Consider the following 19,093-nt stretch of genomic DNA (forward strand, 5'->3'; position numbering starts at 1 on the left):
CTCGGCATGAGCCACAGAAACAACACCCCCAACTTTCTTTTTCCTCAGTGTGTGCTTATTTTAGATACACCCACCAGCTGATTTGATATTTAAAGCTCTGATCTGCAGGGGATGGGGAAGTGGTGGGGGCGAGCCGAGGTGGTGGAACAGGGAGTGGGGGGTTGGGGTTGGGGACTTAACAATCAGATGCGGGGAAACAGGGGAACTATTTTGGAAACTGCAAAGTGCCAAATTGGGAGTGTTCGAGTCGTAAAGCGGGACCATGAATGAAAGACCCATTTAACGTGAACGCAACGGAGGAGGTCTGTAGAAGGAGGCCATTGTTTCCCCCATGATAGATGACATTTCGCTAATGCTAACCCTTTAAAATGCCACTTTGAGGGTGGGGACGGTGTCTCCTCGCTATACAGCTGCTGGCGGGTGACGAGAGGCTCTAGTAGTCTCTGAGTCAGAGGGCCGAGGAAGGGCAGAATCTGCAAGGAGCAAAGGTGCAAGAAGGAAGGCAGGCTGAGCCATCGTCACATATCTAACAGATTGAGGTTGAATCCTGACAAGACAGAAGTACTGTTTTGGAGGGACAGGGGGTGAGCAGGGAGGGGGTGGTCCTGAATGGGGTAACTGTGCCCCTGAAGGACCAGGTGTGCAGCCTGGGAGTCATTTTGGACTCACAGCTGTCCATGGAGGAGCAGGTGAATTCTGTGTCCAGGGCAGCTGTCTAACAGCTTCATCAGGCTGAGACCCTACCTGCCCACAGACTGTCTCACCAGAGTGGTGCATGCTCTGGTTATTTCCCGCTTGGACTACTGCAATGCACTCTACTTGGGGCTACCTTTGAAGGTGACCCGGAAACTACAACTAATCCAGAATGCGGCAGCTAGACTGGTGACAGGGAGTGGCCGCCAAGACCATATAACACCGGTCCTGAAAGACCTACATTGACTCCCAGTACGTTTCCGAGCACAATTCAAAGTGTTGGTGCTGACCTTTAAAGCCCTAAATGGCTTTGGCCCAGTATTGTATACCTGAATGAGCGTCTCCACCCCCATTGTTCAGCCCAGACACTGAGGTCCAGCTCCAAAGGCCTTCTGGCAGTTCCCTCCCTGCGAGAAGTGAGGTTACAGGGAACCAGGCAGAGGGCCTTCTCAGTGGTGGCGCCCACCCTGTGGAACGCCCTGCCATCAGATGTCAAGGAAATAAACAACTATCTGACTTTTAGAAGACATCTGAAGGCAGCCCTATTTAGGGAAGTTTTTAATGTTTGATGTTTTATGGTGTTTTTAATATTCTGCTGGGAGCCGCCCAGAGTGGCTGGGGTATAAATAATAATAAATTAATATTATTATTACTAGGAAGAAATTTCTGACAGTAAGTGTTGTTCCATGGACCGCTCTCCACAAGCTGCCTCGAAAGAATGTCAACGACAAAAAGCAGCAACAAGGAACCCAACAACAACAAGCGACCCGGGAAAGGAAGTCAAGCTCCCAACTGCATGCGATAAAGCTGACTGATCTGCTGATTCAGTTCTGCCTTTGTGTTTTGATGTTGTCACGCGAGAGCGAGTCCCGCTGACAAACGCATTGTGGCATGCCAGCCTCGCGGGGAGAACAATCAGCAGTAAGGCTGGTGCTTTGGAACCTCGGTATCCGGAAAAGAAACCGAGAGCACAGCAAATCGGAAACAAATGCCGGAACATCGGGGGAGAGGGAATGTGCTTGGGGAAGGAAAAGATGGAACGGTGCAGGGCGAGTTTTCAGCTCCTTGTCTCCAAGGGCCTTGGGCAGTGGAAAGGGAATAATAATAATGATGATGATCAGTAATAGAGGGAGCAGCAATAATAGCAACTGTCATGGTGCATGGTGAGACTGTAATGCACGAAATAACCCTTGTTGATAAGAGGAAATGCGGGGAGGACGGGCAGGCAGTGTTGCCAGATTATGGGTTGTATCGAGTGCTGCTACAGTGGTGCCTCGCTTAACGAATGCCCTGCTTAACGAAATTTCCGCTTAACGAAAGGATTTTTCGAGTGGAGGTTGCCTCGCTAGACGAATTCGTTTTATGAAAAATTCGTCTAGCGAATCACGGTTTCCCATAGGAATGCACTGAAATTCAATTAATGCGTTCCTATGGGGGAAAAAATCAATGCATTCCTATGGGATTCGCTAGACGAATTTTTCGTTATAAGAAAGGACCCGTGGAACGAATTAAATTCGTCTAGCGAGGCACCACTGTATTCCACTCATGCAAGAAAACACACACACACAACGCAACTATATACAATATGGTGGAGATAACTCAGTTGGTTAGAGTGTGGTGCTGATAGCGCCAAGGTTGCAGGTTCGATCTCCCTGTGGGACAGCTCCATATTCCTGCATTGCCGGGAGTTGGATTAGAAGACCCTGGGGATCCCTTCCAACTCTATGATTCTATGAATTCCTTCCTCCTACCAGGTACCAGGCCTTTGGCCCTGCAGGTGTTTGCTGAACTACAACTCCCATCAGCTCTAGCAAGTATGGCCAATGGCCAGGAATGACGGGTGCTGTAGTTCAGACAAAAGGTTCCCCACAGCTGCTTCTATAAATATCCGTACCAAGGTTTTGGAGGAACTATCAAGAGTACCTATGTTAACACGGGGGATTAGTTAATGAATATCTTAAGTAACATTCTCCCAAGCCTAGGCAGCTCACTCTTTTTAATTAAGAGAGAGAGAGAGAGAGAGAGAGAGAGAGAGAGAGAGAGAGAGAGCGCTATTAATGTCTTACTGTTCAACACGAGGAGCCACCGAAGATATTGCAATAATTGGCAGGCTGAAAAGCAGCTGGTATATGAGGATTGTGCAGGAAAAACAACCACGACAGCTCATCAAGCCATATTGCAAATATTTCAATATTTTCAGTCTCATTCATCGCCCATCTGTATCCGGGAAAGTATCCAGATCATACACCCCAAGCAACGAAACGCCAATTAATGGCCTTGTTTGTTTGCTTTGATATAAAAGATTGCTGCTTCAGGACCTCCAACGGGAGGAGAGTCACTTCTTGAGGACCAAATGCGATGGATTAGCTCAGACCTCGCGTCCAAGCAAAGTAAAGCGATACTTTTGGTGTGGTGTCTGCACTGATAGGCAATAATTTGTGATCAGCTGACGGACTAGAATAAAACTCATAGCATGAACTGGGTTTGCAAGTTGTGGTTTGGGCTGGCTATGCCAGGCCACACCTCCCATTAGCAGAGTGAGCTGGTTCAACATCCAGACCCTCCAAGTCCCCCTATTTTCCAGGGACAGTCCCAGATTTACAGAAGCCATCCCAGTTTCTGATTTGATCCCAGAATGTTCCTATTTTCACTGGAGAATGTGTGTGTCTGGTGGGGGATGGAGTTATGTGACCCTTGAGGCAAGGAGATAAGTAACTATACAACCTTTAGAAAACACCCGAAGGCAGCCCTGCATAAGGAAGTTCTTTAATCATAGAACCGTAGACTTGGAAGGGACCCAAGGGTCATCTAGTCCAACTCCCTGCAAGGCAGGAATCTCAGATAAAGCATCCATGACAGACGGCCATCCTACCTCCAATGTTTAATGTGTTATTGTGTTTATATGTTGGAAGCCACCTAGAGTGGCTGGGGCAACCCAGTCAGATGGGTTGGGTATAATCATAACATAATGGAATAGGGCATCCCTATTTTCATTGGAGAAATGTTGGAGGGTATGTACATCAACCTCCATGCCTCTCCCTAACCCTCCATCCTGACAAGCAAGGGGAATTTCCAGCCAGGCCAAAACACTCCAGGAGTGTGTAAAGCATTACCAGCGAGGGGTGTGTCCTTAGGAGAGCCCCAAAATCCGACCCAGGGCTTAGAGGGCTGCATTCAGATTGAGGCTGCCCACCCTTGGCCAGAGATACATTTTCCCCTGGCTTCCCAGCCCAGCAGAGATCCGAACCCTTACCTTCCAGCATTCCACGGATGAAAATCGGGATGCGAGAGCGCAGCACCAAAAAAAGTGTGTCTTTTAGTGCCACGCTCTCACCCAAGTCAGCTGGCTCATGCCAGAGTGCGACACCACTACAAGCTCCAGGATCATCTGCAAGCACCGACTCAACCCAGAGCATTTCAGGATCAAATCAGAAACCAGGATAGCAACAACAACATATTATTTATAGCCCTCCCATCTGGCTGGGTTTCCCCAGCCACTCTGGACGACTACCAACAGAATATTAAAAAGACGAGAAAAGATCAAACATTAAAAACTTCCCCAAATAGGGCTGCTTTCAGATGTCTTCTAAAAGTCAGGTAGTTGTTTATTTCCTTGACATCTGATGGAGGGCGTTCCACAGGGCGGGCGCCACTACCGAGAAGGCCCTCTGCCTGGTTTCCTGTAACCTCACTTCTCGCAGGGAGGGAACCGCCAGAAGGCCCTCGGAGCTGGACCTCAGTGTCCGGGATGAACAATGGGGGTGGAGATGCTCCTTCAGGTATACTGGGCCGAGGCCGTTTAGGGCTTTAAAGGTCAGCGTCAACACTTTGAATTGTTCTCGGAAACGTACTGGGATGGCTTCTGTAATTCCAGGAACATCCCATCGAAACAGGGAGGGTATGCTAACTCTGTGGTACATTGTTTCCTTTTATTGTTCCAAATGGCAACAGGGTTTAAGGTTTGTGGGTTTGATGCTAAGGGCAGAAGGTGCTGGTTTTACAATTTGGCAGCAGTTTTGGCTTTTAAAGGCCCCCTAACCTCAAACATCCTAAGTTCACACTTGAATCCAGAGGAAGTCCCACCACAACCACACAGTTCTTTTTTGTTTGTTGTTAGGGGGCGTCGGTTTGCGACGCCCACGCTAAGCGGGTTGTCGCTCAAGTGACTTTCACAAAGTACACAACAGACTTTAAATTAGGACTCGGGGTGGGCACACGCCATTCAGAGAATGAACACAAAAGCTTATTAAGGCTATGGTGGGCCGTTCTGCATTCTCCAAGGTTGGAAGGGGAGGAGGGAACGGGCCTGACCAACCTCCGTCTTGTGACATTCTCAAGAATGTTTCACATTGGCTGTGTTCTGATAAGGAATGTGTACAATTTGCAAAGGTTTAATGAATGGGGCATTCTTACACCAGCGAATTAAACTTGTGCCCTCCAACATAGGGACATAGGGACGTCCTATTCAATGATGATGATGATAGTAATGATTTGAATATTTATACCCCGCTCATCGGATGGGGTTGCCCCAGCCACTCTAGGTGGCTTCCGCCATATATAAAGACGTAATAAGACATTAAACATTAAAAAGAACAAAAACAGTGTGAAATAGCAGTGTGAAACAGGGGGGAAATAAACCAGAAGTTGGGGGAAGCCCAGGAGGGGTGGGAAGAGGAAATGTAATATGAATGTTATGGATATGTGATGTTTGTAATAACTGAAAAAGAAAATGCATTTTTTTAAACAACATTTAAAAAAACTCCCTTATACAGGGCTGCTTTCAGATGTCTTCTAAAGGTTGCATAGTTATTTATTTCCTTGGCTCATTCATAAAGGTAAAGGTAAAGGGACCCCTGACCATTAGGTCCAGTCGTGACCGACTCTGGGGTTGCGCGCTCATCTCGCATTATTGGCCGAGGGAGTCGGCGTATAGCTTCCAGGTCATGTGGCCAGCATGACAAAGCCGCTTCTGGCAAACCAGAGCAGCACATGGAAACGCCATTTACCTTCCCGCTGTAGCAGTTCCTATTTATCTACTTGCATTTTGACGTGCTTTCGAACTGCTAGGTTGGCAGGAGCTGGGACCAAGCAACGGGAGCTCACCCCGCCACAGGGATTCGAACCACCGACCTTCTGATCGGCAAGCCCTAGGCTCAGTGGTTTAACCCACAGCGCCACCTGGGTCCCTGGCTCATTCATACTGGACTGCAAAACACATTACAGGGGAGTGGGGTTGTGTTCGCAAGCCACTCATTATGCCTCAGCTTGCTGTCTGTAAAATGGGTGTGATAATTAACAAATTTGCAGGGATTTAGGGAGACTTGTTAGGACTGCAAAGCACTTTTACAAGTCCAGTGGGATGTTCTGTTGTTGTTGTTTTTTAAAAGAGGAATCAGCTTGGCTTTTCCCGTCCCCTTGTTTTCTTACCGGTTCCATAATGAATCCCTAGAGGAAAAGCTGGAGAGCCGGGAGGCTGAAGATCTCATGTCTCATCTGTCACCACAAGAATGTTACCTACACAAATAAGAAAAGAAGAGAAAATAAGAAGGGGCAAAGTAATTAAAAGGAAACAGAAGATTTAAAGAAGTACAAACAAACAAACAAGCACACATACAACGTACCCTTGTCAAATCTCCCTTTTATAAATGAACAAGCAGGAACAGGGACCTAAAGCGCCAGGAATGCAACTGCAACAGAAATCGCTGCCAAGCAGTTTGACATAAAAGTTACTCTGAAGCAAACAATTAGACTTGTTCTATTGTAGTTGACACAGCAATTTTCTTCTCAACATGGTAGCAATCGCTTAAATTATGACCGCTTCACAGTCATAGAAAAATGTGAAGAAAAATGATGCCCAGAAGCGAGCGGGTTGAGGAATTACTAAAGACTGAAGCTGCGTTCACACTCCTGTTTAGTCTGCATCCCGTTTGCTCCCACCAATGATTTGTTAAGCAGCGTACCCAGGACATTGGCCACAATCCATATCTATCCTGTATCAACCTTGGCGTTTATGATGAACTGCTGTGTTTCGATGCTTCCCCTGTCAAAGCACCTTCGAACCCTGAGGGATAGCTCGGTCAGTAGTGCGTGCGCCTTTCAGTCTCAAAGTCATGGGTTTGAGCCCCACATTGGGCAAAAGATTCCTGCGTTGCAAGGAGTTGGAGCGATGATGCTCGGGGTCCCTTCCAACTCTATGATTCTATGATTCTCAGTGGAGAAAAAGAACAACCTAGCCGAGTTTTATGCTGGTAAATGTGTACACACAGCTTTTAGCTCCTAGAGACTGCCCAGTTGGACAATCATTCTGACTCCCTGGGAACTGTAATTCTGTAAAGGAAGCTCAGGATTTCTAAAAGAAGCCATGATGTTGCAGAGTAGCGATGGATAATCTTTGTGGGCTTCCAGATGTTTGTTGAACTACAACTCCCATCGGCCAAAAATGACATGGCCAATATCAGGGATGATGGGAGTTGGAGTCCAACAAATATCTGGAGGGCCTAAGGTTCTCCATCCTTGTTTTAAAGACTCAGCAGGGTCACATGGCATGTTCTCTCATTCCTCTCTCCCTCTGTCCCCTCTCAAGTGTGTCATCTCCCTTTTCCCTTTGTTTTTTTCTAATCACATTTATGTACACCAGGCATGGCCAAACTTGGCCCTCCAGCTGTTTTGGGACTACAATAGTACCACTGTATTCTGCTCTGGTCAGACCTCACCTGGAGTACTGTGTCCAGTTCTGGGCACCACAGTTCAAGAAGGATACTGACAAGCTGGAACATATCCAGAGGAGGGAAACAAAATGGTTAAAGGCCTGGAAACGATGCCTTATGAGGAACGGCTTAGGGAGCTGGGTATGTTTAGCCTGGAGAAGAGAAGGTTAAGGGGTGATATGATAGCCATGTTCAAATATATAAAAGGATGTCATATAGAGGAGGGTGAAAGGTTGTTTTCTGCTGCTCCAGAGAAGCGGACACGGAGCAATGGATTCAAACTACAAGAAAGAAGATTCCACCTAAACATTAGGAAGAACTTCCTGACAGTAAGAGCTGTTCGGCAGTGGAATTTGCTGCCAAGGAGTGTGGTGGAGTCTCCTTCTTTGGAGGGCTTTAAGCAGAGGCTTGACAGGCATATGTCAAGAATGCGTTGATGGTGTTTCCTGCTTGGCAGGGGGTTGGACTGGATGGCCCTTGTGGTCTCTTCCAACTCTATGATTCTATGATTCTATAATTCCCATCATCCCTAACCACTGGTCCTGTTAGCTAGGGATGATGGGAGTTGTAGTCCCAAAACAGCTGGGGGGCCAAGTTTGGCCATGCCTGATGCACAGTGTAATCCTTTGTGTGCCTTACTGAGTTCAATGAAGACTTAGTCCTACTGAGATCAATGGTTCTTATTGAGTGACCTTACTCCCAGGTAAGCAGATATGATTGCAGCAGTATTTACTGCCTCCGTCTGACAAATTTATGCTCTACCTTTCTTTAAAGTGCTTTAAAATGAAAAAAAAAAACAAGTCAATGCAGAATACTAAAAATCAGATACCCATAAAACCAATGACAAATCTAAAAGTGTCACATGTATGTTTACTCAAAAGTAAGTCCCATTGTGTTCAATGGAGATTATTCCCAGGGAAAGGTGTGTAGGATTGGTGTCTCCGGAAGAAACAAAAGGAGCCTTAAAAATACAACAGTCTTTGCAGCCTGTCCAAAGTGAGCAGGAGGCCTCCTTTGGCAGACTATTACACAGCATGGGTGCCATGACTAAAAAGGCCCTGAGGACACACCATATTTCTGAAAGTTGAATGGACCCAATGCAGGACCTCAAATGATAAACAAAGCTGCCAGAGAAGGCTCCTTTGAAGGAAGACCAATCTTGAGATACTCTTGTCCCAGGCTGTTTATGGATTTAGAGGCCAAAACTAATACCTTGAACAAAGCCAAGAAACAATTTAGTGGTCGGGAAAGTGGAAACAAAATCACTGTAATGTTATCTGATCATCTGGCTCCAGTCAAAAGTCTGGCAGCTGCATTGTGCCACTAATTAAAGCTTTCAGATGGTCTTCAAAATCAGTCCCAAGATCGGTTGAGTGTATTGCAGTAGTCTAACTTGAAAGTTACTGAAACATAGATGACTGAGGCCCAGCAAACCACGGTTTACCAATCATGAAACTGGAATTTTCCAGGTTTACAGATGATAGATTGGAAGCAGTGGTAGCCACAGAGTTCATAATGTGAGACTGTAATTTGGCACAACGAGAACAAGTCCTGTGCTCATGTCGTCCCTTATGCTGAATAAGTTCTACTCTCTCCTGGCATGATCTGATGAATTAGCTACTTCTGGGTTTGATGGTACTGTACATCTGAACAGGAAACTATGGTTTGCTCTGGCTCAGTTGTAATGACAAATTTCTGGTTTGCAGCACACCAGGAACCAACTAATTAACTGGAGCATGTGAGAACACAGAAAGCCTCAGACTCCCAATCTTTGCTTTACAGGGTTGTTGTACGGATAAAAGGGGCTAAGTCAAGTTCTCCCATGCTGAGTTCTTTGCAGAAAGGTTACAGTGCTAATAGGATACTTGAACATATTTCTGCATCTTCGTTGATTATCATAATTGTATGTTTCAAGGGAAAGGGTGGAGACTTTCACTTTCTTTCAGCACTAAAAGCCCTAGTTGGTTAAATCTATTCATCATAGATTATAACATGTGGATTTTAAAACACAGTTTTAATGAAATCCCCGGGGAAAGGGTGTTCGGTGCTAAAGAAATTATTACTGTTATTAAAAGCAATTCACTGACGTATCTTTGTTCAGGCAATGGATCTCAGGTGTTCCACCTAACAAATGCCTTCTCTGCGTTCTGCTGATAGAAAACCATTATCTTCATCCGCTAATCTCTAGACATCCTCTGCATCGATGCCGTTCTTATAATTATTTTAATTGGATGAGTAAGCAATTAATTGGCTGTCAGGCAAGGCGTTCCGTCAGTTCAGAAGCTTTTAATTGGCTTGCAACTTTATTCTCAAAATATAGGGCGCATGATTTAAGTGCTCAGTTATGCAATCAAAACTCAGAGGTTGTTATCCTGGAGCTCTTACTTTTAGATGAATCACCCATTTATAGGAAACCTGGAGCCCTCCAGATGTTGCTGCACTACAGAACCCATTAGCCCTGGCTGCTGTTTATGCTGCCCAACAGATTGCCCTGATAGTAGAAGCAATATGGCAGCTATTGGTAGCCTTGCCGCCATGTTGTAGTCTTGTCCTTGGGTGTTCTATATATATAATTTTTATTAAATTTTCTGTTTTACAATTTAGAATATTCATTTAGACAACCTTAAAATATCAATGACTTCCCATCTTCTCTTTCCATGGTGCATTTTGCATAGAACAAATCCCTGCATATTTTATATAAACTAAACCAGGCGTCCCCAAACTGCAGCCCTCCAGATGTTTTGGCCTACAACTCCCATGATCCCTAGCTAACAAGACCAGTGGTTGGGGAAGATGGGAATTGTAGTCCAAAACATCTGGAGGGCCGAAGTTTGGGGATGCCTGAACTAAACCATTCTGCATAGCTGCCAAGTTTTCCCTTTTCTCGCGAGGAAGCCTATTCAGCATAAGGGAAAATCCCTTCAAAAAAGGGATAACTTGGCAGCTATGCATTCTGTATTCCATTGGTTCTTCCATCAAAATTTATTTACACAGTTTAATTTATCTTAATGCTACCAATGTTTTCAAGTGCACACAATTATCCCCCATATACAGTATTCAACAAACATTTCCCAATCCTCTTTAAACGAATGTTCTTCTTGTTCTCTTATTCTATAAGTTAGATCCGCAAGCTGTGCATATTCCAACAGTCAGGGCCGTCTTAAGCGTATCTGGCGCCCCGGCGCCATAGTTCGAAGTTCCCTCTGCCACATCCCCACCCCGTTTCCCAGCGTGGCTGGCGGTCGGGCGCCGCGCGCACAGCACCCCCCTGGCGGCCCTGCGCCCTAGCGCCCTGCACCACCCAGCCTTGCCAACAGTTTAAGTTGCCATTCTTCTTTAGTTGGGACCTTGCTCGTTTTCAATTTCCATAGTAGCCTACATTAATAACCTTTTTTGACACCTGGGAATTTCCATCTGAATTATCCCCAACAAAAAGGACTCTGTTTTTTTCTTCTTCTTTTTTTTTTGGAAAGGTGATTTTAAACATTTTTTTCAATTCATTATAAATTATTTCCCAATACTCTTTTGCCCTTTTACAGGTCCACCCTCAACCTCATTGCATCTCCAGCACTTATCTGATTCAGTCTTATACCTCTTAGCAGGTTGTCCTGCTGTCAGGAGCTGGCCGGCTTCCGGCTTGAGAAAACAGCAGGCAAGAGGTAATTAACAGAAGATTTATTGCATACAAGAAATTAGCCTCTGACCACTCTCTCCGAGCGACCATCTATCACAATCAAGTTGACTCTTCTGAAGAATGCTTCCGCCTCCTGCAGAATATACTGAACCTCCTACCCTTATGTTTCTGGGGTTGTTTTATCACTTGGACTTTCCCCACTCGTCTAGTTCTGGGACTGATGGGGTCAGCTACTTCCTCTTCCGGTGAGGAAATGCACTCCCTCCCTTGTGCTGTAACTGTGATTCCTCGGAGAGCTGGCTCCCATCCAGCCCGCCTTTCCTAAGTTGATAAGCTGCACTCCTGCCAGCTACAGAGGGAGGAGGCGTCAGCCCAGTGGTTCCAGCTGTCTGAGAAATCTGCAAGTCTCTCTGTTTTCCTTCTGCCTGCCTGCCTTCTATCTCAGGCTGTCCTTCTTGGTTTTGGACTGCCATGTTCATGACACCTTGGATGTTTTAAAGCAGGCACCCCCAAACTCGGCCCTTCATATGTTTTGGGACTACAACTCCCATCATCCCTGACCACTGGTCCTGTTCGCAAGGGATGATGGGAGTTGTAGTCCCAAAACATCTGGAGGGCCGAGTTTGGGGATGCCTGCTCTAGAGGCATCCAAGTTGGCAGCCAACATCCTTGCATCTTGTGGGAGAGAACCCCAAATTTAACAATGCCATGCCTTTAAGTTCGTTCCCAAATTCTGCAAGAAAACTAATCCATGAGATGTGCATGGGAACATAGGAAAACCCTGCTGCATCAGGCCAATGGCCCATCGAGCATGCTGTTCTCACAAGGGCATCAGCTGGCATTCAGAAGCATTGCTCCCTCCGACCGTGGAGGCAGACCAGAGCCAAAATGGCTTGTAGCCATTGGCAGCCATATTGGCAATGAATTTCTCCAATCGTCTTTTAAAGCCACATGTAGCTGCTGCTGACCTGTGGTGAGGATTGCACTGGTAAATTCTGTGTGCCATTTTCCATTTTTTGTATGGAAAGAAGGAAGGAAGGAAGGAAGGAAGGAAGGAAGGAAGGAAGGAAGGAAGGAAGGAAGGAAGGAAGGAAGGAAGGAGAGAGAAAGAAAGAAAGAAAGAAAGAAAGAAAGAAAGAAACTTAACCCAAATCTGGAGGAAAATCTTCCTTCAGAAAGGGAAACCAGAAGGTATCTGAGTGATGCCAAAGGGATTTTTTTGTGAAGATTTCTGCACACCATCCCTCAAACCTCAGACAGGCAAATTCTTTCGTCCCCTTACAGTAGGACTGTCAAGTCGCCGACTTTTTGTTTGATTACCTTGTCCTCTGATTCACCCCTTGAACATGTGAGCAGATCAGAGGTTACCATGAGTTCAGAGACTGCTATCTTAGTAGAACTGGTTGCATCAATCGCCTATTCTTTGACATCTTCGTAATCTGTAACTACCTAGACATCTGGTCCAAGGCTTTATTCGAGTGTTCTGTTCCTTTTCATTCAGCTACAATGACCAAACATCTCTGTGTGGAATATTCAGGGACTGGTGGTTTTTGGTGGATGTGTCGTGCAACGTGTTGTATTAGTGCGTTTGGTGGATTTATACTGGATTGTCCAAACATCACTCTGCCTTATTAGTTCTTCTGAGATGCTTTCCCAGTGCTGGTGCATTAGGGAGCCAGCATGGTGTAGTGGTTAAGAGCAGTGGACTCGTAATCTGGTGAACCGGGTTCGCTTCCCCGCTCCTCCACATGCAGCTGCTGGGTGACCTTGGACTAGTCACACTTCTCTGAAGTCTCTCAGCCTCACTCACCTCACAGAGTGTTTGTTGTGGGAGAGGAAGGGAAAGGAGATTGTTGGCCGCTTTGAGACTCCTTAAGGGGAGTGAAAGGCAGGAAATCAAGTCCAAACTCTTCTTCTTCCATTAGTAACCTTGGGGCATCCTTGCACTGTAGCACAGGAGCAAGACACACACATACACACCAGAACATCTGAACAACTTGCAACCTTGGCATTATCAGCACCATGCTCTAAACCAGACATCCCCAAACTGCGGACCTCCAGATGTTTTGGCCTACAACTCCCATGATCCCTAGCTAACAGGACCTGTGGTCGGGGAAGATGGGAATTGTAGTCCAAAACATCTGGAGGGCCGAAGTTTGGGGATGCCTGCTCTAACCAAATGAGCTAACTGGTGAGCAATAGTAGTAGTAGTAGTAATTATTTTATTATTTATACCCCACCCATCTGGCTGGGTTTCAGCACCCATATGCCTTACAGTACATATAAAAGCGTAGTAAAACGTCAAACGTTTTAAATCATGAATAAACAATAAAAAGGGTGTCTAGAGGGGGCCAGGTGTGTTATTAACTGTTGGGTTAATTTGCAGAGATTGTATGAACTTTCTCAGATATGGGGTAAGGAGTCTGTGCCCAATCTTCCATCAGTGTGATGCATAGCTGCCAAGTTTTCCCTTTTCTCACGAGGAAGCCTATTCAGCATAAGGGAAAATCCCTTTAAAAAAGGGATAACTTGGCAGCTATGGTGTGATGAATGATTATAGACCGGTTGCTTTAACATCTGTGGTAATGAAAGTCTTTGAGAGACTAGTGTTGGCCTATTTGAAAGATGCTATTTGAAAGATTGGCCTCTACTAGGGCCAGGGCCTTTTCAGTATTGGCCCCAACTTGGTGGAATGCTCTTTCACCGGAGATCAGGGCCCTGCGGGATTTGTCATCTTTCCGCAGGGCCTGCAAGACAGAGCTGTTCCGCCTGGCCTTTGGGTTGGACTTAGTCTGACACCTGTGTTTTCTTCCCTCATGGCTTGGGTTTATGGACTACTTAAAATCAGGCTGCATTTTAAATTTTAATACTGTATTTTAATCTGCATTTTAATCAATTGCTTTTTATGTTTTTTGTAATTTTATTGGTGTGAGCCGCCCTGAGCCCGGTTTTGACTGGGGAGGGCGGGGTATAAATACAAATTATTATTATTATTATTATTATTATTATTATTATTATTGGCCCTTTGATGGATCCTTTGTAATTTGCTTATTGAGCGAATAGGTCAGTAGATGATACGGTCAACATGGCATTGCACTTCATCCTGCAACATCTGGATTCCCTGCGTGCCTGTGTGTGAGTTTTGTCGACTTTAGTTCAGCCTTTAATACTATTGTTCCATCTAAATTGTTTTCTAAATTACTTCATCTTAATGTATCTGCTCCTGTTTGCCAATGGATATACAGCTTTTTAATGGCTTTTTAACAGCTTTTAAAATATTATTTAAATGTTCTATTCTATTCTATTCTATTCTATTCTATCCTGATGTTGTTAAGACTCCAAATCCCATCAGTCCCAGCCATCGTGGCCAAAGGCTGAGAATGATGGGAATTGTGGTCATTTGGAGGGCCACAAATTCCTACCTAGTCCCCGGTGAGATGTTGCTAATTACTGTTTCATTGAATCTGTGCTTTACAGTTCTTTCTTTTTAAAATATCAGCCCCTTTGAGATGAAAGGTGGCCTGTATTCATAGAATCATAGAGTTGGAAGAGACCACAAGGGCCATCCAGTCCAACCCCCTGCCAAGCAGGAAACACCGTATGCAAACATACACAAAATAACCTCAGTTACGAACACAATTGTCAGTTATATAAACAGGCGTAACCGGCTGCTGTAACAAGTCATTCAAGAATTTATAGAGACAATGTAAAACAACATAAATAGCACAACCACGTGTTGCAGAGTATCAGAAAAGGACTTAGTCCAACATGAATGCAATGTCCACAGTCATAAGTCGTAATTCATATGTCATAGTTCATATGGAAATAAATCAATTCAAAAGTACTTGCAAATAGATGTAAATGCTTGAGTTCCACAGAATGAGGTGTTCACCAACGTTTAGGTAGGTGGCAACGAAGCATCCGAATGAAGATCGGGCGGGGCATGGGAATATCCACAGGTGAAGACAAGGTTCCTAGGATATATACCTTGTTTCACCACAGCTGGCTTCTTCAGTAAGCATTTAGTTTTCAGAAGGAGACTCCACCACACTCCTTGGTAGCAAATTCCACTGTTGAACAATTCTTACTGTCAGGAAGTTCTTCCTAATGTTTAGGTGGAATCTTCTTTCTTGTAGTTTGAATCCATTGCTCCATGTCCGCTTCTCTGGAGCAGCAGAAAACAACCTTTCTCCCTCCTCTATATGACATCCTTTTATATATTTGAACATGGCTATCATATCACCCCTTAACCTTCTCTTCTCCAGGCTAAACATAGCCAGCTCCCTAAGCTGTTCCTCATAAGGCATTGTTTCCATATTCATCCTATTGTTTCTTATGAAATCCTGCCTTTGGATGCGTTTTCTTCCAAACAAACCTCAATCTGAATTGAGGAGGATGCAAACAATCTAGCTGCCTTTCAAAGCAGTATACACAGCCTCACTCCTCATCCAGCTGTTTTTGGGGTCCTCTGCTCTCCGTTTCCCCTTCCTTTAAAACCGTTGTACTTCTGCAAATCCCAGGGTCCCCCGAAACTTGCTCTTGTGTGCAGAAAGTGGGCTTTTGGCCACGTAAGCAACGGCCCTCAGAGCCTGAGCATCGGAGATAGAGGAAATGCTTTTGTTACTGTCCTCTCTAATACTGAGCAGTGTGCTTTCTTGGCAAGGCTGGACGGGAGTTAGCCAAGAAAGAAAAAACGGTATCGGGTCCACGTTAGCTTTGTTGCTACAGTACTGTCTGCCGCTGTGCCAGAAAAACAACTCCCTTTTATCCCTAAACAATGGCTTGAATCACAGAGTTTTGACCTTGATATATAATGCAAGCCCAGAGTAATTACAGTACTGCTCTCTATGTAAGCAAACAATTCTGTCTATAAAGGTTGGAGTGCGGCTGGTTTGCACACTGCCGTTTTCAACAAATGTCTGGGGGGGGGGGGGAACATCATTTTATACTCTGAAGATGTCAGAGCAGAGGAGTGAGGAATTTTAAGAGAGGAAAAGAAAATATCAATTATGGAGATGCAATTTGCGGCTAGCATCTGGTGCCCTGAGTGGTACGGCAAGTGGTAAAAAAAATGTAATATGGTCCCCAGGGATGAAGGGGAGAGGGGGAAGGGGAGGTGCGATTTAGTGGCAGAGCACATGATTTGCAAACAGAATGTGCTGGGTTCAATCCTTGGCATCTCCAGTTAGGAATGGGAGAACTTCTCCCATTTTCTCATTTTTCCATCCTTAAATTCAGTTCTCCACGTTTCCAAATCAGCTTAGGACTTTGTTTGTGTCAAATTTATCCTCAGGCTTGTGTGCAATTTTGTCAGATACGCACATTTTTTGCAAAGCAATTTTCACTCACTCATGCATTTTAATGCACAAATCCATGCGTTTTTGTACACGATACTTGGCCGGAGGACCGCATTGCAAAAATGGGGGAAATGCGGATTTTGAAGGATGTGGTGGAGTTTCAGTTCTCATATTGTTCTAGAAAGGGTGAATTTGGTAAATGTGCACTTAAATGTGAACGGAATCAAATTTCTTCCCCATCCTTATCTCCACCAAAAATGGTCAAATAACAGGAAATGGGTCAAACCTCTGCTTGAGACCTTGGGGAGCACCACCAGTCAGAATAGGCAATATAGTTCCCACCCCTTCAGGCTAGTTCCCACCCCTCCAGGTGTATTTTTCAGCATGTGATTGACACAATAATAGTGACATTCAGTGGTGGGTTTATCCTTGAGAGTCCACATATAATTCCACTTCATTAATTTATGTATTGTGGCACAATAGGTCAGTGTGTCTGGAACAAGGACCAGCTGGAAATGAACCAGTATGTCTACCCTGAAACTTTTACAGGTGCAAACAGTATGGCTTGTGTATGCCAGGGGTCAGCAAACTTTTTCAGCAGGGGGCCGGTCCACTGTCCCTCAGACCTTGTGGGGGGCCAGACTATAGTTTGATTTTTTTTTTGAACGAATTCCTATGCCCCACAAATAACCCAGAGATGCATTTTAAATAAAAGCACACATTCTACTCATGTAAAAACACCAGACAGGCCCCACAAATAACCCAGAGATGCATTTTACATAAAAGGACACATTCTACTCATGTAAAAACATGCTGATTCCCAGACCATCCGCGGGCCGGATTTAGAAGGCAATTGGGCCGCATCCGGCCCCTGGGCCTTAGTTTGGGAACCCCTGGTGTATGCACAAGGAAAAGTACCGTATTTACTCGAATATAACGCTCACCCTTTTTGGCCAAATGACACTGCGAAAATTAAGGTGCGCATTAGATTCGATGGCATATTTACATTCGCCAGCAAATGCTTTTATTTATTTATTTCAAGGTTCTGAAAATTGAAGTGTGCATTAGATTCGATGGCACGTTGGACTTGAGTAAATATGGTACACCTGGAAGGGGGGGGGTAAATCACAGGAGGGCATATTCCTGCAGCCCCAAGGACCCACCAATTCCTTCAGCGCAGTCTTTCAAGTCTTGAGAGAGAGAGAGAGAACGAATGGAAGGGTATGAATTCACTTCGTAATCTTCAGTACCCTTTCTCTATTAGTTGTGTTCCTCCCCTAGTACCCAAATTAAATATTTTGGATGGTGCCAGTGTCGTCCAGCCAGGACACTGAGGTCCAGCTCCGAGGGCCTCCTGGCGGTTCCCTCCCTGCGAGAAGTGAAGTTACAGGGAACCAGGAAGAGGGCCTTCTCAGTAGTGGCGCCCGCCCTGTGGAATGCCCTCCCATCAAATGTCAAGGAAATAAACAACTATCTGACTTTTAGAAAACATCTGAAGGCAGCCCTTTTAGGGAAGTTTTTAATGTTTGATGTTTTATCATGTTTTTAATACTCTGTTGGGATCCGCCCAGAGTGGCTGGGGGAACCCAGCCAGATGGGTGAGGTATAAATATGATAATGATAATGATAATGATAATGATAATGATAATGATAATGATAATGATAATAATAATAATAATAGACTTTCTGATGTGCGTTACTGAGACAGAGATGATCAGTTTGTACAAATCCCCGGGAAGTGACACTAATGGGGTATGTACAACAGTTTTGGACCCCACAATGCAGATTAAAATGATGATCACATTTCCTTAAACAAAGCAGTATATGAAGTTCTCCAGTGTCACATCTATTCCCCCCTCATTACGTTATCTCCTCTTTTTGGCAATAATTACTTGACACAAGCCCAACAGAGAGAAAGACTACACATGTCTCATGTAATTTGGGAAAGGAACTTTGACCCCCTTGCAAAGAAATAAACATGCAATCATCCCTGGCTTTAAGTCCCACATTTGCTATATTTTATGGCCATGCCTTGCAGACAAATTGAATCAGAAATTTTATGTCTGGCCAATATATAAATACGGTACAGTATTTACAATCCCATAATTATTGGCCACGGTTCGCATCCATCCTAGATTACTGCAGTTTGTTTTGCCTGTGGGTTCACCACTGGGAAACTGTCAGAAGTCTTAGCTGCTGCAGAACATGGGAGCCAGGCTGTTAACTGGCTGTCTTTACTGAGAACGTTTTGGTTGGCTAACCATTTTATTAGGGCAGAGAAGGAGAATCTTGCCCCCCACCTAATGTCATTGGACACCAGCTTCCATTACATGGAAACCTGGGAAGCTGCCTTAGAATCATAGAATCGTAGAGTTGGAAGGGGCGCTGAGGGCCATCTAGTCCAACCCCCTTCAACGCAGGAATCTCAGCTAAAGCACCCATGACAGATTCAACCTCTGCTTAAAAACCTCCAAGGAAGGAGAGTCCACAACCTCCCGAGGGAGTCCGTTCCATGGTGAACAGCTCTTTACTGTCAGAAAGTTCTTCCTGATGTTTAGCCGGAATCTCCTTTCTTGCAACTTGAAGTCATTGGTTCGAGTCCTACACTCCAGAGCAGGAGAAAACAAGCTAGCTCCGCCTTCCACGTGGCAGCCCTTAAGATATTTGAAGATGGCTATCATATCTCCTCTCAGTCTCCTCTTTTCAAGGCTGAACTTACCCAGCTCCTTCAACCATTCCTCATCAGGCTTGGCTTCCAGACC

The 19,093-nt window shown here is 45.0% G+C and overlaps 1 protein-coding gene across 3 annotated transcripts in view; it reads right to left on the reverse strand.

The window, feature by feature from the left end:
* Positions 1-19,093, reverse strand: part of ASAP1 (ArfGAP with SH3 domain, ankyrin repeat and PH domain 1) — a 140,230-nt gene that overhangs the window by 101,542 nt on the left and 19,595 nt on the right. For 2 of the 3 annotated variants that reach the window (XM_060277616.2, XM_060277613.2), the window contains exon 2: positions 6,121-6,207. In XM_060277616.2, coding sequence (XP_060133599.2) covers positions 6,121-6,179 — 59 coding nt within the window. In that variant the 5' untranslated portion in view covers positions 6,180-6,207. Of the gene's footprint in view, positions 1-6,120; positions 6,208-6,314; positions 6,427-19,093 lie in introns of those variants that run through there. The other variant, XM_088675898.1, reaches the window with a different exon arrangement.

This window comes from Zootoca vivipara, chromosome 8 (assembly GCF_965207765.1).
Source record: "Zootoca vivipara chromosome 8, rZooViv2.hap1.1, whole genome shotgun sequence".
Classification (NCBI taxonomy): domain Eukaryota; kingdom Metazoa; phylum Chordata; class Lepidosauria; order Squamata; family Lacertidae; genus Zootoca; species Zootoca vivipara.